The sequence below is a fragment of the Pundamilia nyererei genome, unplaced genomic scaffold (assembly GCF_000239375.1).
Source record: "Pundamilia nyererei isolate P.nyererei 1_Seehausen unplaced genomic scaffold, PunNye1.0 scaffold00007, whole genome shotgun sequence".
Classification (NCBI taxonomy): Eukaryota; Metazoa; Chordata; class Actinopteri; order Cichliformes; family Cichlidae; genus Pundamilia; species Pundamilia nyererei.
Window position 1 is genome coordinate 7,351,168 of NW_005187408.1, and position 23,484 is coordinate 7,374,651.

General features: G+C 39.9%; 3 protein-coding genes across 3 annotated transcripts in view; 1 reads left to right on the forward strand and 2 right to left on the reverse strand.

Annotated features, from left to right (window-relative positions):
* The window catches only part of lmbr1 (limb development membrane protein 1), a 39,333-nt gene extending 31,783 nt beyond the window's left edge, over positions 1–7,550 (reverse strand). Inside the window, exons 1-2 of the mRNA XM_013915680.1 lie at positions 7,479–7,550; positions 1,674–1,746 (exon numbers count right to left, since the gene is read on the reverse strand). Of these exons, the coding sequence (XP_013771134.1) occupies positions 1,674–1,746; positions 7,479–7,541 (136 nt within the window). The 5' untranslated portion in view covers positions 7,542–7,550. The remainder of the gene's footprint in view (positions 1–1,673; positions 1,747–7,478) is intronic.
* Positions 7,551–7,889: 339 nt separating this feature from the next.
* nom1 (nucleolar protein with MIF4G domain 1) lies at positions 7,890–17,891 on the forward strand. The gene is made up of 11 exons (XM_013915676.1): positions 7,890–8,831; positions 8,937–9,049; positions 10,359–10,554; positions 12,379–12,702; positions 12,836–12,946; positions 13,211–13,381; positions 15,261–15,382; positions 15,480–15,612; positions 16,961–17,092; positions 17,193–17,302; positions 17,676–17,891. The coding sequence occupies exons 1-11, from the start codon at positions 7,908–7,910 to the stop codon at positions 17,851–17,853; spliced, it is 2,514 nt and encodes an 837-aa protein (XP_013771130.1). The 5' UTR covers positions 7,890–7,907; the 3' UTR covers positions 17,854–17,891.
* A 2,151-nt stretch (positions 17,892–20,042) lies between these two features.
* mnx1 (motor neuron and pancreas homeobox 1) lies at positions 20,043–22,820 on the reverse strand. The gene is made up of 3 exons (XM_005722777.1): positions 22,219–22,820; positions 21,387–21,547; positions 20,043–20,696 (listed from the first exon to the last, which is right to left on the reverse strand). The coding sequence occupies exons 1-3, from the start codon at positions 22,712–22,714 to the stop codon at positions 20,409–20,411; spliced, it is 945 nt and encodes a 314-aa protein (XP_005722834.1). The 5' UTR covers positions 22,715–22,820; the 3' UTR covers positions 20,043–20,408.
* Positions 22,821–23,484: the final 664 nt, after the last annotated feature.

Consider the following 23,484-nt stretch of genomic DNA (forward strand, 5'->3'; position numbering starts at 1 on the left):
TTTCACATTCTGTCTCTCACAGTTGAAGTGTACCTCTGGTGCAAATTACTGACCTCTGTCATCATTTTAAGTGGGGGAACTTGCACAATCGGTAGCTGACTAAATACTTTTTTGCCCCACTGTATCTGCCACCCCTGGTTGGGGAGTGTGGGGGAAAAGAGAAGAGACAGGAGAGCACAGGAAGACTACGAAAAACAAACAAGACAAAAAACAAACTCTGGGCAAACATAGAAGAGAAAAAAAAAAAAACAGCAACATGGATATAATAACATAATGAACGCTTTCATACAGATAGCTCAAAGTATTTGATATTCTCTACTCACCATACAAAACCAAAATGTATGATTAACTATCAGTACAAATACAGAACAAATTTCAGACAGCTGAAAAAAAAAATGGATGCGTCCAGGTCTGAAAACTAAAGCCAACAGCCTTCACTTTTTGCAAAAAACCAAACGTCGGCCAATGAGCTTCCACCTTCAGTCAGACCCATACCTCACTTGGCACATTGAGTGTCAAAACACTAAGAGTCAGCGAAAACATTTCACAAACCAACAAGTAAACAAGAGGCTGCATCGATTTTATATACGTCATCAGGGGAAAAACATCAAACAGCAGGCTAAGAATGTTGTACCCTTAAATATTATGTACCAGTTTTGTTACCTTGGGATTCAGTTAATTGTGGATAGTGAAAATTTCTATGTCACAAATGGTTAAGCGTAACAAGGCAATCCAAAGAAGTCCCACCCAGAACCAGAATAACCCTTGGACCTGTACCGTACTAATAATGCTTTTTACAACCATACAAGTGTTGATATTCTCCACTGACAGTAAACAGCTGGATGCACATGGTCCCACATCCTATCTGAGCCTTCTTCCTGTTTTAAAAGAGCTTTTCCTCTACACTGTTGCAAGTGCTTACCTTATCATGTTAAGTACCTTGAGAAGACTTGTGCTAATGCTTTGGCACTATATAAAGAAAATTCAATTGAATCAAATCTCTGATTCTATTATCTAAAGCAAAAAAATAAAAAAATAAATAAATTTGATGATGGAAGCTAAAATACTCACACATTATTTGCTCTATAACCAAATCACTGGGTGCAGCCTAGTTTTCTACAGTTTAAATCTCCAGAAGGGATTTCTGATGTGAAGTGGTCTACTTTTAAAATAAGACAAGGTAAGGCTGGGTGACCTGGACAAACTATATTAGCCTTGGGAAAATGGGAAAGAGTTCACATTATCTATATGACTATTTTTGTGCTACATGTTTGTTTTTTTCTTTTCTTCTTGTTCTTATCTCCTTGTTTGTCACACAGGTTACAATCAATGTTTTAGGTGACGTAGCTGAAGTTATCAACCTCACAGGACAAGTTATGTCAGCATTAACCTAACAGCTTTTGTGACCAAGTGGATTAATGTGGCCACAGCCCTTCCAACACAAAGCAGGCTGTGTTCAGGCGTGGGTGTGACCCAAAGCAAACAACTATAGGATCCTTGGCTGTAAAAATCATGGGTTCTGAGTGTGAGCAAACACAGCATAAATGACAAAATAAGCAAACCTCTGTTATGCTTGGTGTGAGAATCGTTTCACTGCAGACACAGCGCTGCTTTTTACGTGTTACAGACAGGCGAGAATTTTAGTCTGAACTCACATTTTGCACAGCACTTACCACTCTTCCTCTTGTATCTGGTTATGATGAAGTAGGACACGATGTAGAGGACGGCAAACAGGAGGAAGCAAATCTGAAACAACATCACAAGAATTTTAATGCAGGATTTATTATGACAAGGGATGAATCAGCACATTGGAGACACCATATGCACCATCCACCCAGCAGATTTTAAACCCCAAAATATCCCACATTAAGACTATGACACACTTAGGTATTAAAAGGATTGTCAAAGTATTTCTTACACCATATGCTGTATATACAATGCTAATACCATTGTGTGCAGCTCAAAATCAGTAATACGTGGTCTTAGGTACAGAGTAGTTATTGTGTTTTTATATAATGAAGTTGAAAGATCAAAACCTTCTTCTCAGAGCTTTACTGCGATACCACTGTTAAATGTACAAGCTGTGCTCCCCCACTCTGAGGAACACACTGGGAATTCATTTATATCTAAGGCATTATCAGGCTTGACCATCTCTCCCAATACTGTAAAATAATAGGATCAACAGAAGTAAATACAGGAAGAAATTGATGTGTTCTGAACTAGTAGATAACAAAGGAGACTTCAATCCCAACATTTGTATTTATCTGAATAATATTTTAGGCAAAACTCGACTGTCTATGGTGTCTGTCGCAAAGAATAGCTGGCTATAAGAAGGCATTTAGCTCAAACTTGTAGCCTACACGTCACTCTGGAGTTTCTTTGGAACCGGACTGAGACCACCTCGGGAGACCAGTTGTTTTGGTCCACACCCAAAAGCGATTACCGTGTTCACAAATGAACTGCACCAAAAGGAAAAACAAACCAGAGTCTGATATGAATGGACTAAACGGTGTGGATGTTAAAAGATCAAGACTGCCGTTTAACAGCAATGGCAGATTTCTTACAATGACCAACATATTCTGAGCTCACACAAGGTAACTTTTAGTTGTAATGGTGTAACCTCTAATTATTTGCATAAAAGCAATTTTGCATTTTGCATTAAAGCAAGTCAATAACTTCTCATGCTCTAATATTGAGCAATTTACTTTTTTTGTGTACCAGTAAATGATTACTGCAACTCAATTGTGCATGTCCCTTATGTCAGTTGCAAAGTTTATGCAGAAACCTTAGTTGCAACCACATGATGGCACATTAACAGTGGCAACTAAGATGTTTAATATGACCCATTTATTCGATTAAAGTAGGAAAGTGAGAATTGCATTGTTGCTCTTATTTGTCTGATGACACTAATTAGGTCGAAGCTACATGCAAAGTGGTCCACAAATTAGATAACCACAGCCTCAAAACAAGCCACAGAAAGATCACTTTCCACATTCCCTTCTTCTCCTGTGACAGTGACCAGGACGCAACTAATCTTAGAAGCTCCCACTTCAGCACTTTGCACCTTGTCAACACCACATAGCTCACTGCGGCCGAGCTGGGGTTATGAGAGGATTCAACCAGATGCCAGGCGGACATACACAACACAGACAGGCAAACTGGCATAATAAGAAATGCCAAATGTCATAATGTGACAGCAGCAACAAAAACATTTTTCCTATCATATGCAGTCCCCTATCAAATGAAAGACTGCTCATATGTTTCTAGCTATAAATTCTGTAGTGATGCTGGTGCAAGCCGAATGATGTCCACAAAGTGGCAAACCCTGAACAAGACATCATCAGGTGCACAGAGCTGATAAAGCAGCACAGACACAAAGACACAGCAGTCTCTGAGGAGATAACAGCAACTTTCAGGCACAGCAGTGAACGCCAGTGCTACTACCCTTCTTATCAATCCATTTTCCCTCAAAAAAATTTTTAAATTTGCATTCTATGTAAAGGAAAAATCAGCGAGTGTTGACAAGGGGACATCATTTAACCAGGTTGCAAACCATTTCCAAAAACTTATTTTATGCATTCACTCACTGGGGCAAAATCCATAACGTCAATTATTTTTGGCCAATTCAACAGAATTTAGGGGCCATAAAACAAGGGAAAATGCCTTTTCATGTGAGGTGAAAGAAACCTCCCACAGGCTTGCCGGAAGTGAATTTTGACCTTTAAGGAGGGCAAAAGTAAAGGAAAAAGATGTGCTGAGAGGGAAAAATAAGCTTTTTTGAAAAACAGAATTTGGCACAACAATCGTTTCAGCATTACAATCCTATGTTACCAAATTGGTGGAAATTGGCTTGAACGGAAGAACAGCAATACCTTTTTCCCCGCTAAAAGGGGCTTAACAGATAAATAATCAACTTGTTTTCATGTACTGTGGCAATAAAACTCATTCAGGAGTAGTTTGATTTCAGAGACAAAAACCTGAAATATCCATCTATTTTGCAGATTAAGTTATTAAAAACAATATTATTAACAGAGGTACATTCTGGGCAGTACTGTATACCATTAGCTTGAGTGTGTTTTTGATGTGTGCATTACCTTAAATAGCGTTATCTTCAGACTTCTCTAACACATTTCCAAACTTTAATTATTGCCAGATTATCAGAAAGATGCTTATTAGACAAGGGAAGGATCTTTCCTAATGCTGTGATGACCACCACAAGGCAAAAACATTAGCAATAAACCAGAATAAACTGGTGAAATTAATCATTTGTCCCTCCTTTTGGTTAAAGTGTCACTAGTCTGGGTATTTAATAATGGAAGAATATGATTTTGGTTTAGCATCACAGATGAATATACTGAAAAAGACCAGCCTTTTCAGAAACTTAAGTAGTAAAAAGTACTTTCTCATAATGGTAACAATCTCATAAAATAATAATAATAATTATAATTATTATTATTATTATTATAACTACTACTAAACAATGGCTGATTGTGACATCAATTATAATAAAACTTTTTATTTTGTAAAATACAATGGTTAATAGTCTACAAAAAAAAATGTGAAAGCCTGATAATGACCTACAAGCTTTGTGATGAGATGACAAAGAAATATGATTACTGTCCAAAACATGTGTGAACTGTGGTCAAAATTATTCTACTCTAACCGGATTTTTCTCAGTAACCTAATTTTCTACATTCTTGCTAAACATAGGCACAGAATTTTTGCATTATTATTTACAAGTGGTTTCATTGTGGAAGAAAAATGATTCCCAGTTAGGGCCTGATGAGAACATGAGGTCCTGTCACTGAGAGATGTTTACTGACTTTAAGCCTAACCTACAGTAACCCCAACTGCAAAACAAGTACACACAATAACTGGAAAATATCAGTTGCCTGGCACCTGTATAAAAAATAAAAAAATCCATCCATAAGCTGACTCACCACAGACATCAAGATGAAATGATACACTGATGTTAATCCATCACACAGAACGATTTGCAGTTAGAAATGTTGATATAAGATACTGACATCCAGGCGTACAGGCTCAGGACAAAATGTGCAAGCTAAAGCTCAGATGTTGGCCTTGCTTAGTGCTGAGATATCTGATAGTCTCTATATTACACAAGATTCTGACAGGAATAATTAAGGAGACTTACTCTAAACCTCTGAAAACTGAAACCTTTTTTACTCTTTTAGTTTTCTTTTATTTGTTTTTTTTCTCCCACCTATGGAGACATCAAGACACCACAATTCAATGAGAAAAGACAGGAAACTGTATACCCAAAGGCTAATTTTGGAAAAACACTGATAGACAGTATATTAAAGTTGTTTAAAAAAAAAAAAAAAGAAATGGAGTTTCTAGCAAAGCATTTCACAAATAGGTAAGTCTAGAGCCACTCTGCTGGACAAACTTTGTATTGATACATCTAAATGAAATTAAACAGCTTCTACCGTATGCTGTGTAAAAAAGAACAGGTGACACACTGCTGATAAGATAACTGCCACATGAATAAATTAGGTGGTTGTGTTACTTAGCAATGCTATATTTTTTGTATTGTGAGCTTAAAAGTTACTATGGACAGTCTCTAACACACAGAAAGAGAGACTTAACGAGAGAGATATGACATTCAAGGAAATCCAAATTTGAAATCTATGGAAGAAATCTGCAACAGCAAATACAGTGGTAGAACGTTTATAAAAACCTTATTTTGGATGAAAAGTCAGTAGACAGTCTTGACTGGTAACTATTCAAGCAGCCTTTAGGTCCCAGGGACCACTGAACTCTAATTTAATTTAGATGGCTGGTGATTGCATTAGATAGTTTCTTGAAAGACAGAATGTACCGTTGCAGTGGGGAAACATCTCTCCGATAAGAACCTAACATACATGCATATTGCATTGTCACAAATCACCTTTATATTATTTGCCAAATTCAACAGACTGTAACATGTCAACAAAATGGTCTTCTACATAAAATGCATAGATATAACTATCAAAACATTAACAATGTTAATTCTACTAAAGCAGGAAGGCTTTAAATGATCATATAATGGGATTTAATCACCCGTAATTACACAGTGAATGACATATGAGACAAACTGGTTACATTTCCAGGGTGTACCCCGCCCCTTGTACTGGATAATCAGAAGAAAATGGATGGACGGTCTACACTGGGATGTGGCATTACACCGATATTGACTGATGATCGTTTTTAGAAATACTGGTGGACGCCAGTGCTACCCCTCAGCCTCCTAGTAGATACATGTATGGTGTCAATTAGAAAATCCTACGCCACCTTCTTCTCAAGTTATCGCTTTCACAAGATTTTCAAAAAACAACTTAACCTCTGACCTTGAGGTTGAGGTCACTGACATTCAAACTTGTCTGAGATTTTTAGCTACACCTGTAGTATTAATTTCGAACTCCTATGCCGCCTTGAGTTATCGCAGTCACACACTTGCTTGTCAACAACATCTACCCACTCAGGTGATGATAATACCCCATCAGCCTTTTACAGCTGGGAGGTAAAAAGGACATAATGGTACTGTGTTTAAAAATAAAAACATATTAAACAGAGGTTTTATGCTCAAAATGGAGCTTTGACGAGTGACTATGAATGTAATCATGATTAGTCCTCATGCCTCACTTAACAAAAGCAGGTGCATTTTTCCTGTTATTTCTATCTTTTAAAAAAACTACAATAAACCACTGTATAATATAACTTATATTAATAAACACATCATGAGTGAAGATGGATTTTTCCAATTATCAATATCATCTGGTGAGCAGGATAAACCTGCAGTCAAAATCTGATACGGTTACTCTGTACTAAATTTTAATTTATTTAATTTAAACTAGTTTGTACAGATTACGTGTCATATGGTGGCTTCTGTAACACAAAGATTACCCAACTTTAAAGATAAAGTATAGCTTATCTTTGCAGCCAAACTCTACGATAAAATGTAAAGACCAGGTATTACGACAATATCATGCGATAAAAATCTGATATGGTGACTGCGAAAAAGTGTACGGTTTTTAAACGGAGCATCAAGCAGCGAGAACATAAACACTTCATCCTGATTTGAAACATATGCGACACACAAAGCTTGAATTAGACAGGACCCTGACATTTTGTCAATGACACAGTCACAGTTACCTCTACTTAACCGTGGGGATGTTTACATGCCAAATAACATCATATAGTGCGTTAGCCAAGTTCTCCTGTGATTAACTTGGTGGCAGCTAGCGTTAACGGAAGCTCATGTTAATTAGCGGGTTCACGCGCTTTTTTATATTTAAACCCAACTTGGTGTGTGACATAACCGGGTATCAAATTTCATTGTTTCTTTTTACATTTTTTAAGTGGGTCTTAAAATACAATATCAAGCTTAAACGAATACTGCCGAGTCAAACTGACAGGCAAAGCTAAAGCTAGCAACCGTTAGCGAGCTAGGCTCGACTAGCCGCTCCGCTACTTACGATGTACTCCCGAACTTGACTGTGGAAATTCTGCTCTCTAATAGTCACATCGTCTTCTTCCATTCTTCATATTGCAAGAACAATTAAAGCTACTGAGTCCCTACATTCTCGCCTGTACAACTGACAGCAACCAGGGTAGCAACTCCTCCTGCTTCGTCTATACTGTTCTGCATAGACTGCTCTGACTGGTTAAAGACAGTTTACATCGGAGCGACGTAAACCACCCCCGAAAAACCGCCCCAAAATAAAATACGTCATCAGCTGCCCTGGAAGGGAAAGGTCACGTGTTTCTGGGTCATCCTCATGGAGGCCCATGTGCATTGTAAGGTATTTATATGATCAGAATAGTTCAGTTTCTTTTATTTTGTGTGCTTGTAGCAGTTTACAGGCTAAGCTATCTCTAAGCTAGCTACCGTTGAATTCGTAGAAATGAAAGGGAACTGGAAGCATAAAGGTAAGACGAAGAATAAGAAGAAAGGCAATGCCGTGTTACAGAAGTACAGGGAGGCAGTGGATGTTTTCCTTAAAAGCAAAGGTGGCTCGGAAGAAGCGGAGAGTGACCAGAGGTTGAGATTTGTGAAAAAGAAGAGCCGAAAGGAACTACGCAAGGAAAAGCGGAAAATGAAAAAAGCCAAAATGAAAAGTCACTACGAGGGCAAAAACACCGTCTCTCTGCCCCCAAGTGATGAAGGAAACCCGAAAAAAGGGGCTGACAAGCATCAACAACCACACACGCAGAAAAAGAAAATGGAGAAAACAAAGAAGGAAGGGTCGAAGTCGCATCCAAGCGAGCCTAAAGACAAGTCAGACAAGTCTGAGACACCACCTCCTTCCAAGAAAGGCAAGCGAGTCAATAAGCTTCAGGAAACAAGAAAATTGGCACTTATGGAGGCAAATGAACAAGAGGACAGAGAAATAAAGAAGCTGGAGCGATGTCTTGGATTAAATAAAAGGAAAAACAAAAAAAGTCTCCCTCAGTCTTTTGTGGCTGATGGACTTGATTACATCCTTGGGGTGCTTGACTCTGGATCATCAGCTGTGGGCTTGTATGAAGATGATGATGTTGACATGGAAACAGCCAAAGAGAACTTTAAAAAGCTAGATGACTCTCAGGGGTCAGGCGAGGACCCGGAATCTGAAGGAGAGATGGCGAGTGAAGGCAGCGATGATGACATTGATGATGACGGTGAAGATGAAGATGATGACATGTCTAATGAAGAGGAAGCGGATGAAGATGAGGAAATGGAGGATGACCAGGAGGGGCTTAATGATAGTGGCGGGCCTGATTCAGAAGATGAAAAAGAAGGGGAAACAGAGGAAGAAACAGACGCTCCCGATACAAAAACGGAGACTGTGAGTGCAGATATATGTAATATCTGGTTGTTTCTATCACTTCATTAGATAATCTTGCTTACTGATCTATTAATCTAATAATAAACTAATTCTTACAATGTCAAGGTCACCTCCACAAGTGGCAAGTACGTGCCACCTCATTTGCGTAACATGGGAGATGATAAACGCAAAGCTGAGCTAGAAAAACTGAAGAGGAACGTGAAAGGTCTGATGAACAGGTAACACAATGAAGTCGATCCCCCAATGGGAATTTTATTTATATAGCACATTTCATTATATGAATCAATTGATTTTGGGTCTTTTTTTTAAAATACATGGCTGTAAATGTCTGGTAGAACAGGTCACCTACTAATCAGATGGTTGGTGATTCAATCACTGGCTGCTTCAGTCTGCATTGTTGGTCAAGATGTAAACCTCTAGTTGCTCTCAGATGAATTCATCAGAGGGTCAATGTTAGATAGAAATAATTTAAAGTGGTGAATGAGGCATATATAAAGTGCTCAGGTAGAGTAAAAAAGTGCTATATAAGAACCAAATCTATGAAAGCTGGCAGCTTGTTCCAAAGAACAGGACCACAGTACCTATAAGCAGCTTCACCACACCTTCTAACTCTGGGAAGGCTTAAAAGATCTGCAGCTGATGACATGAGAGGTCTGACTGGGTTGCAAACACTGAGCAAATCTGGGAGCCCGAACCTATTGATATGATAAAACTGCAATCACTGTCCAAAATAATGAGACCTAGATCATAAATAAGAACGAATTTTCTGTCTCTGACTTCTTGGACCAACAACATATAACAGCTAAAATAGTTAAATAATAACTGATGTGCGACGTTATAGCTCCACTGGTTGAGCAGGTGACCCGTATATCGAAAGGCTGCAGGGACTTCGTTCAATTTGGACCTGGTCCATTTCCTGAGGGTCATTCCCCCCTGCTCTCCCTACTTTCCTGTGTATTCTTGACTGTTATGTCCAATAAAGGCCGAAAACACCCCTCCCCCTTTTAAAAACAAAATGTAAAACTTGGCTACAGCTAACTGAGAATATTGATAGAAGCCAACAAAGCTCATCTTAGGCATAGGTAGGACAGGTACTCGTATAGCTCTAACCCTTTACTACAACCCACGTTCAGTCGTTTACACACATTCATACAGCACTTTATTTGCTTTTAAGTGTTTTCTAACTATCACCTACAGACTCCAGTGTAGAATATGAGCCATAGGTGGTTTGTCTTAGTTTAGTAATACTTACTCATGGTTTTAAATTTATAAATGGGTCATTTTGATGGATTTTAATCCAGGTTTTATACAGAGACTTTTCTGCAACCAACTATTAGAAGCAAACAAACATTTTATAAAATATTAATTAATCACTTCAGGAATTATTCAGTGGAAGGTCTTGCTTGTTACCTGGTTAGTTAGATGCAGGTACTGAAAGAAGTAGGTAGTTTAAATTCCCACACATAGGAAAAACTAATGTAAGTTATTTAAATTCTGCACAGTTCATTGTTGTTTTGTCATCCTCAGGTTGAGCGAGCCCAACATGTCATCCATCTGCGGTCAGCTAGAGGAGCTGTATATGAGCTCCAGCAGGAAGGACATGAACGACACCCTGACAGAGCTGCTGCTAGCAGCCTGCGTCACCCCGACCCTGATGCCAGACAGATTACTGATGGAGCACATCCTGCTTGTCAGCATCCTCCATCATGCTGTGGGCTTGGAGGTAAGACCCCCTCTTTTGAGCCCTCAATTTGAGGTTTATAGTCTGCCAGAAATTTTCAAATAGACACAGAGGTATTTAAAATATGGCTTGTAGGCTGGTTTTACTTCCTGTAAACTTGTGGAGATGCTCAGATCTGGTACATAGATAGAAGCGTTAACACGGTTGCTGGTGTGTGTGAGAAATAAAAACCACTGACCTGATTCACATCAGCTCTTAGATTATTTACAGGAGGCTGTTTTTCTAACTGGCTAGCTTCTTTTGCACATCTCAGTTGAAAAGTAATACCGGTACCCTTTAAATAAATTGGAAGGGGATCTGTAACACTGATTGTTATCTGTCAGTTTGATTGGTTTACGTCATTCTCTAAATGACATAAAACATAAATATTAAACTCAGGCCTACCAGGCAAATTTAAGGTCTGGCTATTCCAGCATGGCATGCTACAAAGACTCTTGTTTATCATCCATAGTGGAGGAATTCAGCGTGGCAATGTGCAGGGTTGTAATGCTCCTTAGAGACTCGACTGATAACAAGGTGACTGACACAGGAGTCACTACAATAGCTGGATGCAAAAGCAGGCACATCAGTGGCACAAGCAGAAAGTATGCTGAAATTGAGAGAAGTTACTGGCAACCCCTGCTTGGGGCGTCAGGGATTCGGATCCACTCACTTCCAGTAATGGGTAAAATCTGATCCAAGACAGAGGAGAGACATGGTTCAAGCTGAGGTCCGGGAGTTAGAGGAGGAAGGTAGAGTGTCCAGGGCAAAAGCACTGGGTTCACAAGGAACCTGGATGAAGTGAGATTACTTGGGCTGAACTTTGGAGATTGGAGCCTTGCTCCGCTCAGTTTATTACGCCCTTCCATCACCAACAAGCTACAGAGGGAACAGAGGGTGGCAGGCCTGGCTATTCCCAGTCCAAGTAGGATGCATGGGGTTCCCTGCACAGTCTGAGTGGAACACACTCACGGCTTTTGGAATAACAGGAAGAGATAAAAAGGCAGCCATCCATAGGTTAGAGGAGGCCGCCGAGAGAGCTTCTTGTTGGCTCTAGAATAAGAGGGAGGAGGGTAACTGGGGACCAGGAGAAGATGGGCACTGACTGGCCATCACTGCTGATCCAACGACCTGAGGCTGTTGTTTTTCAGAAACACCCGATAATAGTTGAACACCACGTGACGACATCTTCTCCTGGTCAAAGTCGCTGTAGCACTATATATAGTTTTATAAACATTAGGCTGATATTTTAAGCCATGTGCTATTGGCTTAAACATTTGGGTTTGTTTATAAACCTTGTCATATATTAAATTTTTGGCACGTTTTTTATTATTTGGCATATTTTTCCACACTTAAATGTTTCAGATCATCAAACAAATGTTAATATTGAACAAAGATAACCCGAGTAGAATACAAAATGCAGTTTTTAAATGATGATTTTATTTGTTAAGGGAAATAATGCTATCTAAACTAAATGTGGTGAAAAAGTATTTGCAGCCTCTTATTAAATCATTAATCTGCTGAGATTAAACACACTGGCCATAATCAGTTCATGCCTTTATACTCAAGCACACTTGGGTTCTGCAGCAGGACAATAATCCAAAACAGACCAGCAAAAACCTAGTGATGGTTTTGGAGTGGCCTAGTCAGAGTCTGGACTTCAATCTGATCGAGATGTTTTGTCATATTAAATTTTCTTTCACATGAAAAATGCATGTGTAAAGAAATAAGAATTCAGGAAAGCAGGAAAAAAGCAGATACTTTTTCATAGTGCTGTATATTGCTCTCATGTTGATCACATATCTTATATATCCTCTCCTTTTGCAGGTAGGAGCCCATTTTCTGGAGACAGTTGTGCGAAAGTTTGACGAGCACTACAAGAACCCGAGTGGAGGCAAAGAGTGCGACAACCTGATCGCCATCGTTGCTCACCTGTATAACTTCCAGGTGGTACATTCCGCCCTCATCTTCGACATCCTAAAACTGCTGATGGGAACATTTACAGAAAAGGACATCGAGCTGGTCCTGTTTGTGCTGAGGAATGTCGGCTTCGCCCTGAGGAAGGACGATCCTCTAGCTCTGAAGGAGCTCATCTCTGAAGCCCAACGCAAGGCCAGCGATATGGGGTCGAAGTTTCAGGATCAAACCAGGGTAGGGAGATGAGATCAGATTTTGTTTTTTTTAAACCAAGATTACGTTTTATTTCCTAACTGATCACAATGCTGTGTCATGATTTCTCAACCACGTTTAGAAGCATTTCTGACTTGTGAAAACCCGTCCTCAGGTGCGTTTCATGCTGGAAACAATGATGGCATTGAAAAACAATGACATGAGGAAGATCCCTGGCTATGATCCCGAGCCTGTGGAGAGACTGAGGAAGCTGCAGCGGAGTCTGGTGGGTGAAAGCCATATTTTATTTGATTTTATTACCTGCATTATTAAAAATAAGTCTAAGCCTGAACTTAATCCTATTAAACATAATAATCATTCTTTTAGCCTCCACTTGTACCACCAGGTGGCCCCAGAGTGCCACTTTTATAGACTTAAACTTCTACTTTAATAGTTCACACCTTCAGGAATCCTGTCACAATATTACCAACTAATATACCTGGTGTTAACCAGCTGAGTCTTCTCATGGCTAACACCTTGCGATGCTCAGATCCACAGAAGCGCAGGGGGCAGTGACATGAAGCTGAGGGTCTCTCTTAATAGTCTCCTGGCAGCAGAGCAGGTGGGCCGCTGGTGGATTGTCGGCTCATCGTGGAGCGGCGCTCCCATGATCAGCAAGCAAGAGGACACAACCACAAAACAAACCTCTGCTCAAGGACAGGTAGAGTACCGGAGCTGCAGAAGACATTAAATTATTATAGCAGCACTCATGTTTAAATTAGGCAGCCTGGAGCACATCTGGATTAGTGTGAGACATGTGCTTCAGATGTGTGTATATCCATGAAAATTCAACGTGGCTGTCTGCTGTGTTCAAAAATGGTAGAAAAACATGTGGGAGGCACTGATTGATTTTCAAAGAATGACTGTTTGTCTTAATGCCTTAGAAGAATTATTGTATTGGTTAGCAAAAACTGATCAATATGAGGGGTGGATATTGATTTTTTTTTTTCATGACAAAAAAATGAAAGACAACAAGTTGGACAGAAGCATTATTAAATTAGAAATTAAACGTATTCCTATAAGGATCATCATTTTGAAGCAGATCTGACGTCTAAGAGGGCCGCAGATCCTTTCAAAGGTGACATTTTCCATCTTCCGTGTGTGGCCTTGGCGTGTTCTTCACTGATGAAGCAATGGATCGCTTCACCTAGAGTAAACACACATCCAAGGATATAACCAGTTTTACAGGTAGCTTCACATCCAGTAGTTTGGGTATTATTTGTAAGATCTATATTAATAACTGGGGTGTGCGTTCAGTTAAGACAATGAACAGAATAAGACAATATTTACCTAGAATAATTACTTGGTAACTGTTAATTTTGTCCTTGCAGAAGCAAAGGAGACAGAGTTTATCATGAATTTTAACCGCTCCACCACTTCATTCTGGCTCCTTCGATCATGAGAACGGTTAATAAAGAAGCAGTAAAGCCTACTTGTGCAAACCCAAGGTTTTTCTTGGACACCCCGATGTTCGGAGTGAACGGCCTCCTCATGTGCACAGCTGAGGAGATTCTAGCAATGATGACGCTACCACAATAAACCCTTTAAATTACTCGCTTCCAAGAAGAAAACTAATAGATTTTTTTTTTCAGTTCCAACAGTTCCTGGATTTAAAATTTTCCTTCTGCAGCTAATATGTAATGTGTACATTTTGACACTGTAACTCTGACCACCTGATGGTTGCCACCATTTTTTTTTTTTCCATTTTCCTCGCCATGTGCTTAAAAAAACGTTTGTGCACTTCTAGGCAGATCAAATTAAGATAACATTTTTTCCTCCTTTCACTTAAGCATATTTGGACACTGTAAATGTGAATAAGTTGCTAGTAATTAAAAAATAAGTACCCAAACTCGTTGCCTTAGTTGACTTGAGATAGCCAAGTTAGGGGAACTTGTTCTCTGTGATCGCACAGTACTTAGAATAACTTGATTTTTCTGAGTGAGCAATACTAAATGAATTAGTTCAACTGAGATATATGTCAATATATATCAGTTACAATACTAAATGAATTAGTTCAAGTTACACATTGGACATATGTCAGCTGACATATATGTTAGTTGGCATGTGTCATGTATGTCAGCTGATCTATATTGACATATGTCAGTTGAACTAATTCGTTTAGTATTGCTCACTCAGAAAAATCAAGTTATTCTAAGCACCGTGCACTCAAAATAAGCAAGTTGCACTAAGTTGGCTGGACTTAGTTCTTATTAATGCTTTTCTGCAGCAGTATCTCTGTTGGCCCCAAGGAGGCAGCAAGTTTCTTTCCACTCTGCGTCTATGCTGTTCGTCAACATTCCCATGAGTCTGACATTTAGCCGGTTTATCTTTTTATAGAATATTTTCAGGAACTGTACTATGATCACAGCCCTCCATTTTATTCCTTTTTATATATTTTCCGTATTTGCATCAAAGTCTTAACCTGCAGCTATGTTGGGACAATGATTAACAAATAAATAAGGTACGAGGAAAGCATGGCTTCATCAGTAATGGCAGCATTTATCGTTCTATAACTGTTGTCATTGTTTTATTTGTTTTAGTTTAGTGCCAAAGTGTTAGAGCTGGCCAGGAAACAGAGGATGAACACCGATGTCAGAAGGAACATCTTCTGCGTGCTTATGACCAGTGAAGATTACCTGGATGCATTTGAGAAGCTGTTGAGGTTTGTTTCATCTCACATCTCTGTTTCTTTCTTCAGTTTTTGGAGTAGTTTAGCCCATTTGAAAGTTTTATTTATTTTTAATTTGCTATGTTTAAAGGATGGGTCTGAAGGACAAGCAGGAGAGAGAGATTGTTCATGTTCTGATGGACTGCTGTCTCCAAGAGAAAAACTTCAACGCCTTTTACGTCATACTGGGAGAGAAATTTTGCTCACATGACCGTCGCTTCCAGGTAGCCTTATTAGCAAAACCATGTAAGACATGTGCTGCTTGTTCAATCAATGGTTATGGTAGATTATAATGTAAATCCTTCTTATATTTTAGTTTAAAAGTCTCGTAAGTTTGCATAATCCGTTTAAAAGGGTTTATTATGGGATTTAATTACCTGGCACGGGCATATGACCACCCGGTCTCTCAAACTGTGTGTGATCTGTGTGTGGCCTGCAGTTCACCTCTGCAGTGTGGGAGCCTCTGACACCTCTGGCTTCTGATTTGACTCAAACTGTGATTACAAACAATGGCGTTGAGACCACACTTCCTACTTTGCTGTCATGTAGGCCAGCAGCTCATATCGGAAACTGGTGACCATTGTCCTCATCAAAGAGCTCCAGAACGGAGCTGGTGGGAATGTTTGCTTTTCACATGTAAACTGGGTCTCGATGAGAGGGTTATCTCTTTAGAGGAGTCGGTTATTTAAGGTGCTTAATTTGGTAATCACTGATGACAGTATTGCGGATATAGTGTTGCATCAATGAGCCAGACTTGTCTTTTATTTTAAAGTGATCTTGAGCAATAGTTCTCCGAGCTTTCTGGGGAATCTTTTGTCATTGGTTGCTTTTTCACTCATTTTCAGTCAAGTTCTTGTAAGTGTTTTTAAGCCACTTAAAACTTGCTTATGAATCATTCAAGCATAAAAAAAGCAGAAACGCATCATTTGTTCCCATTTCTTTGTCATTAGTAGAATTTACAGAAATGCCAAAGGTAACAGTTTTACAGGATTATAATAGTTTTCTTTTCGCACCAATGGGGTGAATCACAAAACGCTATTGGCCAAAAACTTAGGCATCATGTGCAGTGTGTCCTAAAAATTTAAGTAAACTGGACACGTGAATGACAAAATAAGAAATGGCATTAAGAAAAAAACTATATACTGCAGATGAACAGTGTCTAAAAGGAGTCTTCTTAAGAAAAAAAATGGTTTGGAGCTGGTTTTCAGTGGTGTTAGGGGTCATGTTAGATTTTGCTCCACTATACAGTACTATCTGGAAAGCATCTGATTGCTACCAGCTTCATTTCTCAGCATAAAAATGATCCCAAACACACTGTCAATGCAGAAAACGCATACCTAGATAACGTCCCCCACTGTGTGTTTTTCTATCGGTCGTAGATTGGCCTCCACAGCAGCAGCGTGGGTTCATCTTGACAGAAAAATAAAATAAAAGCCAGCTAATATCCAAAGAAGGGCTTTGAATGTTCTTCAAGAAGCCTGAAGGACTATTCCTGTTCTTTTACACAATACTATATGATATGTGTGTTTCTGGATTTAATTGTTCCTTCAAACCCTCTCTCCTTTCTCATAGATGACTTTCCAGTTCAGCCTCTGGGACAAGTTCAGGGAGCTGCCCAACCTTTCCAGCAGCACCTTTAACAATCTGGTCCAGCTGGTCACCTGCTTCCTTCAGAGGAAATGCCTCTCACTCGCCATTCTCAAAGTAATTAATATTATGTATATATTACATGTATTTAGTTGATTTTACAGATTAAAACTTTAAACCTATTCTTTGCATTAACCTCTGCTGTTTGTGCCTTTAGGTAATAGAGTTTGGGGAACTAGATAAGCCCACAGTGCGCTTCTTGCGTCAGGTGCTGACCAAACTGCTGAAAGAAACTGAGCCCGAGGAGCTGGCCAGCATATTTGGAAGGTGAGCTGCACAACATCAGGAGAGTGATGTCACACATAGCAGGGGATAGTTTAGGGGTTTCTCCATTTGATTTAGAAAGGTTGTCTCTGTAGAGTGCATGGAACTCTTTCTTCCTGTAAAGTCACCAGAGCTATGGTTTTCACATCGGTGCAGTCGGACATCACACAGAGTTTGTAGCCAGGAACTGTTGGTGCACCTCTGTTAAGAAAAACAAAATTAAGAACTGCAGCCATGACTAAAGCCCTGTGAGGCTGCACTGGGGCATAGATGTGTTAGAGCTATACCACATGGCTGTACCATCCACCTTCTATAAACTGCTATTAGCTCACACCTTGAAAGTCAACTGTGACTCTTTTTGTTTCCCTTCTGCCAGGATTTCAGGAATTCCCAAGCTAGGAATGCTGAGGGAGGGCTTGAAGCTTTTCATTGACCACTTCCTCCTGAAGAGCATCCTGTCCCAGGGAGCAACAGAGAAAGCAGCATTGCTGTCAGAGCGTGCCCAACTCGCCACCAAAGCCATGGAGGCAAAAGAGACAAAGCTAAAACTGTAAAATACAGAAACGCACACAGCAAAAACTCAAAATATGGACTGTGATGAAAAAACAAAAAGAACTGGAACAACAGAAGACCTTTTAATACAAAAACACAAACCTACTGTGTTACTTATAAAGGAAACAAGGAAATGAAGAAGATGTGGTTAAATCTAGCAGTTTGCCTTGGTGTGTCTGTGTACAATAAAGAAAGATTTTTACATTTGAAAGTTATTGATTCCCTCAGGCACACACCAGCGTTTAAAGGGTAATCCACTGTAATAAATAATTACATAATGTTCATGCTCTTGTATATTTGTTATGAAAGAAAATGTCGTCTACCTTCATGTCAAAGAAAACCTCAATAAATTAACTTTCAACTCCTTTATGTGGAAAAAGAACTGTTTTGTGTTGGCGTAAGTCTGTCTACGTTTTCTTCAGAGACTGCCCTGGGGGAGGCAGTGTGCATCAACAGTTAATATTGCACAGTTTGGGCACCTGGGTCTATTCTTCTGGGCTTTGCTGAGTCTATTTACACCTTCCACATGATAAAGCAACTTTTAATCTGGTCTTTTTCAGCCTTAAACGTGGCTGATTGCTGCATATTTGTGTATGTCTATCCTTTTGTGGATATTTGCTGTAGGAGCAGAGAGAACCGAGAGGTGTTTACACGCCTTAATGAAATGACCTGGAGCCATGAATCTGTCCTATACTGTTCGCTAGCTGACACCAGTGCCTCTCCGCATTGTAAGCATAGCAGCATCAATCTGCTAGATTTGATACTTGCTCCTATTAATTAGCTCCGCTGGTGTGGCCTGAATCAATCCAAGACTTCGGAGCAGTACCCTGAGGTCAGGAATAGGACACTAAGGTCACCCGGGGGAAATGTTGCGAGCTGTCTCAGGTAATTTTAGAGAGCGCAATTACTTCATCAATTCAGTCAGTTGAGAATTTTGGTGGAAAAGCTTGAGAATTTGGCTGCTGAGGTGGAGATAATGGGATCAATAGGCTCACTGTGCACTCCATACACTGGCTATTGTCCGCAACCACGAGCCGGAGAGTTTCCTTCAGCCTCACCTGGTGTGTGGGTCTGACCCTCAGCTGAACTTTGATTTAGTCTGCTAAAGCAAACAGCAGAAGATAACTAACAGATCCTTCAGTAATCCCTATACAAATGGCACATAATCAGTGAGACCCTGCTATAGATTAACGCTGATGACTGCGGAGGAAATGATAACGCGTCAAATCACCGCTAGCCCTGCTTTCTGGAAATAGAGCCATGCGTAAAAGCGCGCACACGAGGATTATTAAACTGCCTCAGAGGCCAAGTCGAATTAATTGAGATATACATAATATAATAAAATACGTGGTTCGTCTGAAAGAGGGTCAGGATATCAACACATTAGCAGTCGGTGAGATTTGAGGGTGTCCACTCATTTTCACCAAAAACTAGGCGCTAGATTATTTGGCCTGCACACACACACACATATATATATATGATCTATGATTACAATTTATAGCTGTTAGCTCATGGAATTTAGATGTTACACGGATTATAATATATTCTTATTATTAAATTATTATTGCTCAAAATATTTGCACCAATACTGCCCATTTTCCACAAACGCGCATCCTGTGAGGTCAATAGTCAATTATTTATATTTTGTTAAGCTGAGTTTATGAGTTTGAATGATTTCAGTACTGAAAATAGTGCCTGAGCAGCCAAGTTTGTCGCTTAACACGCCTTTAAAACGCTTTATTAATACGAGCCCATTGCTAGTGTGGTGTGAAATGTTTCCTCCGTCTGACTGCCTCCTTGCTGTTTGCTCACACTGCACGTTTGCACAGATCTGACAGCGCTATTAACAGTAATTCCCATGACCCGACCTGTCAGAGCAAGGAGGAAAACACAAGCCTCTGTCCGGAAACACACTGCGAGCAAAATCATAAATCAGAGGGAGTGCGTTTGCAAGAAAGAAAATAGTTTTATATAGGAAAAACCCCCAAAACACTTTATTTCACATTGTTTGCGAAGACGCTAAACAATAATTTAGCATGCAGATGTATTATAAGTAAGATGTATTATATGTACGTTTTATAAATACAGATAGAAAAATAAACATAACATTTTTCCAGTGTGATATGGCACCGAGGAAGTAAAACATCACAAAGAACAAAAATAAAAGAGCCACTATTAAGTGTAAGGGATATAGGATAGGATATAATTGAAAGATTATTGCTGATAAACTAACCATCACAGCAGGTGGATATTGCAAAATCCTGAGCCAGTTTACAGCGTTTGCATATAACCATGCAATAGGCTACGTCACAGTTTTACCTATAGCCGGGTGCTGCACGATATAAACCGCAAATCTTCTGCTTTATTGCTTGTTTATGACACGAGGGTCTAATCTTGACCTACATTTTATTATTTTCATAACAAAAACAAAAATCTCCACAATTCCAAGTAGGTGATTAGAGGTTGGATTACATGCATCTAACTGCATTTTACAGCGAAAGCCCCCCCAGAGTCACTAGAAATGGAAAACGCTGCCTTCGCCCTTTTGCTCCAAGCTTCAAGGCTGCGGACTTATGTCACTGTTGTGATTCCTCTCGTCGTCCGAAGAGCAGTCTGACGAGTTGTACAGGAAATTTTCGCCTTCGTCGTCGTCACTGTCCCTGAAATCTCTTATTCTGCCATTTTTTGAGTCCGTCTTGCTGTGATAATCCGACTGTTGGAGTCCGTCTGATTTCTCTTGGCCGCCCTTGGAACCTTTCTGCTTCTCGGCCTCCTGGGCGGCCTGCTCTTTTGCCTTCTTGCTTCTCTTCCACTTCATGCGTCTGTTCTGGAACCAGATTTTAACCTGGAAAAGGGCAGAATAAATGATTTAAACTGGTGTGAAGGAAACTTGGGCAACAAATCATCAACTTCTCCCTAGCCTTTAATTTTCTACCACACTCAGTATTTTTGGAGAATTTTATGAGTTCATGCATAGGCTAATATTGCACTATTAGCCTATGCATGAACTCATAAAATTCTCCAAAAATACTAAAAATAGCACAGGAATGAAGGTGATATCGGCGCGTAAAAGTCACCCGTGCGCCTGACATTGACCTTTTGGGTATTGCAGTCATCCTTCCGCCTGAAATGTAATGCAGTGTTTCAAAAAATCTGTAGAATATAGTAAAATCAGCTTTAATCGATGTATGTATATATATATGCATCGATTAAAGCTGATTTTACTATATATAGATATATATAGATATAGATATAGATATATATATATTAAAAAAATTTAAGTTAAAAGATTTTTTTAAAGCCGAATTACCATTCCAGAGTTTAGAAACACCAGTTGGAAAATTACGTTATCATAACTTAAAGTTATCATTCATATATATGCTAGAAAATATTTTTTCATATCAAATACTAAACACAAACTCTTTCAATCATTCTGCAAAATTCTAGTTTATATATATATATGTATATATATATATATATATATGTGTGTGTGTGTGTGTGTGTGTGTGTGTGCTGTCGTGCAGTCATGTTTTACCTGAGTTTCTGTCAGCATGAGGGAGGTGGCCACTTCAAAGCGCTTTGGTCTTGACAGGTACTTATTCAATTTGAACTGATGCTCCAGTTCCAGCAGCTGCTGACTCGTGAATGCAGTTCTTGGTCTTCGGCACTTTCCAAGTAAGTTGGACTGCGCCTGAGCTGCATGAATATATATATTAAAAAAAGAAGAAGTCAGCTTTCACACATTCAGCAATTTCTGTCATGCATTTTATGTAAAGAAAGCCATCATATTCAAATATTCACAATCATCACATTAAAACTGCTTGTGTTGTAGAGGATACTTTGGAGAAAAAAAAGAGGAGTCGGCAGCATAGGCTATTTATTATGCGTCCTTGTTCTCTCAAACAGCAAGCTTGTCTCGCCATCAATACATCCACAGACAAGCTATTTGCCACCCAGTTTTGAGTAAATCTGTTAAAACGAGCAGAAACAAAAAGGCAGTATCTGGTGAGCAAATAGCATGTCGACTGTGGGTTTCACACTCCTCTGCCACTTTCCCACTGTCCATTATCTGTCCATTTTAGTTCCTCTATGAAAAAGCATCAGTGTGTCACGCACAGTTCCCTTCAGACGATAATATCTGATAGAAATTGTGCACCAGAAATTCCCAAATCTAACTTTTTTTCCAAGTTAAATCACATGTTATGGGCATCTAGGCCAGCATTATTTTTACTCTTCAAGATATTATGTTAAACAAGATATAAAGCAGACTACACCACAACCAAGGGCTGAATAATATTTTGGGGTTTTACTCAAAGTGAGGGATTTGAAATTGCCAAAATGTCATGTGTCATGAAACTGCTACTCACAATTAAAGTCAGACATTTTGGGGAGCATCATCCCGGCCGTGGAGACCCGGAGCCAGTGGTCCAGCTGGAAGGTGCTGGCTGTCAGTTTAATGGGATCGCTGGTGTGGTGGTGATGAGAGCCGTGTGGATAGGAGTAGGACAGGGCAGGGTGTTGGCCTGTAAGCGCAGCAGCCGAGTAGGTGTACATGGGATGACCGTAGAGAGCCTGTGCTGGAATCCCTGCCGTGCTCTGCGGATGTAATCCAACCATGCTGTGCGGGCTGTTGAGGAAACCCGGTTTGGGAATCAACCCGCAGGTGGGAATCCTCGGCGGAGACGGCGTGTCGGCGCGTAAAGAATCGCCACTGGTGGTCAGCTCCGCGGCTGCCACACTTCCAGACGATGGGATGGAGGAGGAGGAAGACAGGGAAGTGACAAGCGCCAGCGGCGAGGTCTGCGCCTTGGGTGTATCGACTGCTAAAAGCGCGTCAATGCGAAAGTTTTTGGATTTCTCCATCGGTGACCCGGTGCGCGTCCTTCTCGCCACTGCTGCTCAGACTGAAGGAGAAGCCACAGCCGTTTCCCCACCTCTCAAAAGTTATGATGGGATCCGGAGTGTGTGAGAGGAACTCCGTGTCACACTTAATTCCTGTCAGAAGGAGGCGATTGGTGCAGACGTCTGGCAGGGGGCTGTCCGAAGCGTCACTGCGCACCCAACAAAGCCTCCCTGCAGTAAGCACGGCGCTGGCAGAGTTACTGTTTCCATAAAACATTGCCATTACTGAGGGAAAAAACGATGCAGACATTTTGAAATATTTTTCTGTTTTTGGTCAGCTGGATGCTAATTTTGCTTATATGCGCAATTCTTCAGCAGCAGGTTTAGGCTGGCATGTTTCCAGTGTGACTATTTATAAAATACAGGACCTTCTTCGATTAGAAGTGAGCTGGTAGTATTGGTTTAACTTTGAAAGACAGCAAATATATATTTATATTTAAATATATTATTTCATTAGAAACCACGTATTAAAATCCCTGTTTTCTTAGAATTGAGCGAATACACGCATTACTACTGCAAGAGCAGATAAAAATAGAACAATTCCCTGTTTCCAGAGGTGAGCTCTGTCTTTGGGCCTGCATGCTTCATGGTTCATTTGAGGACGGGACATGGTTTAGCCGAAGCAGAACAAAACAAAACATACTTACGATAGCCGTGATAATAAGGGGGGATATTACGAAGCGCATAGGTCGAGTTGGATTGTGACGCCAACTCAATTTTCAGACCTTACA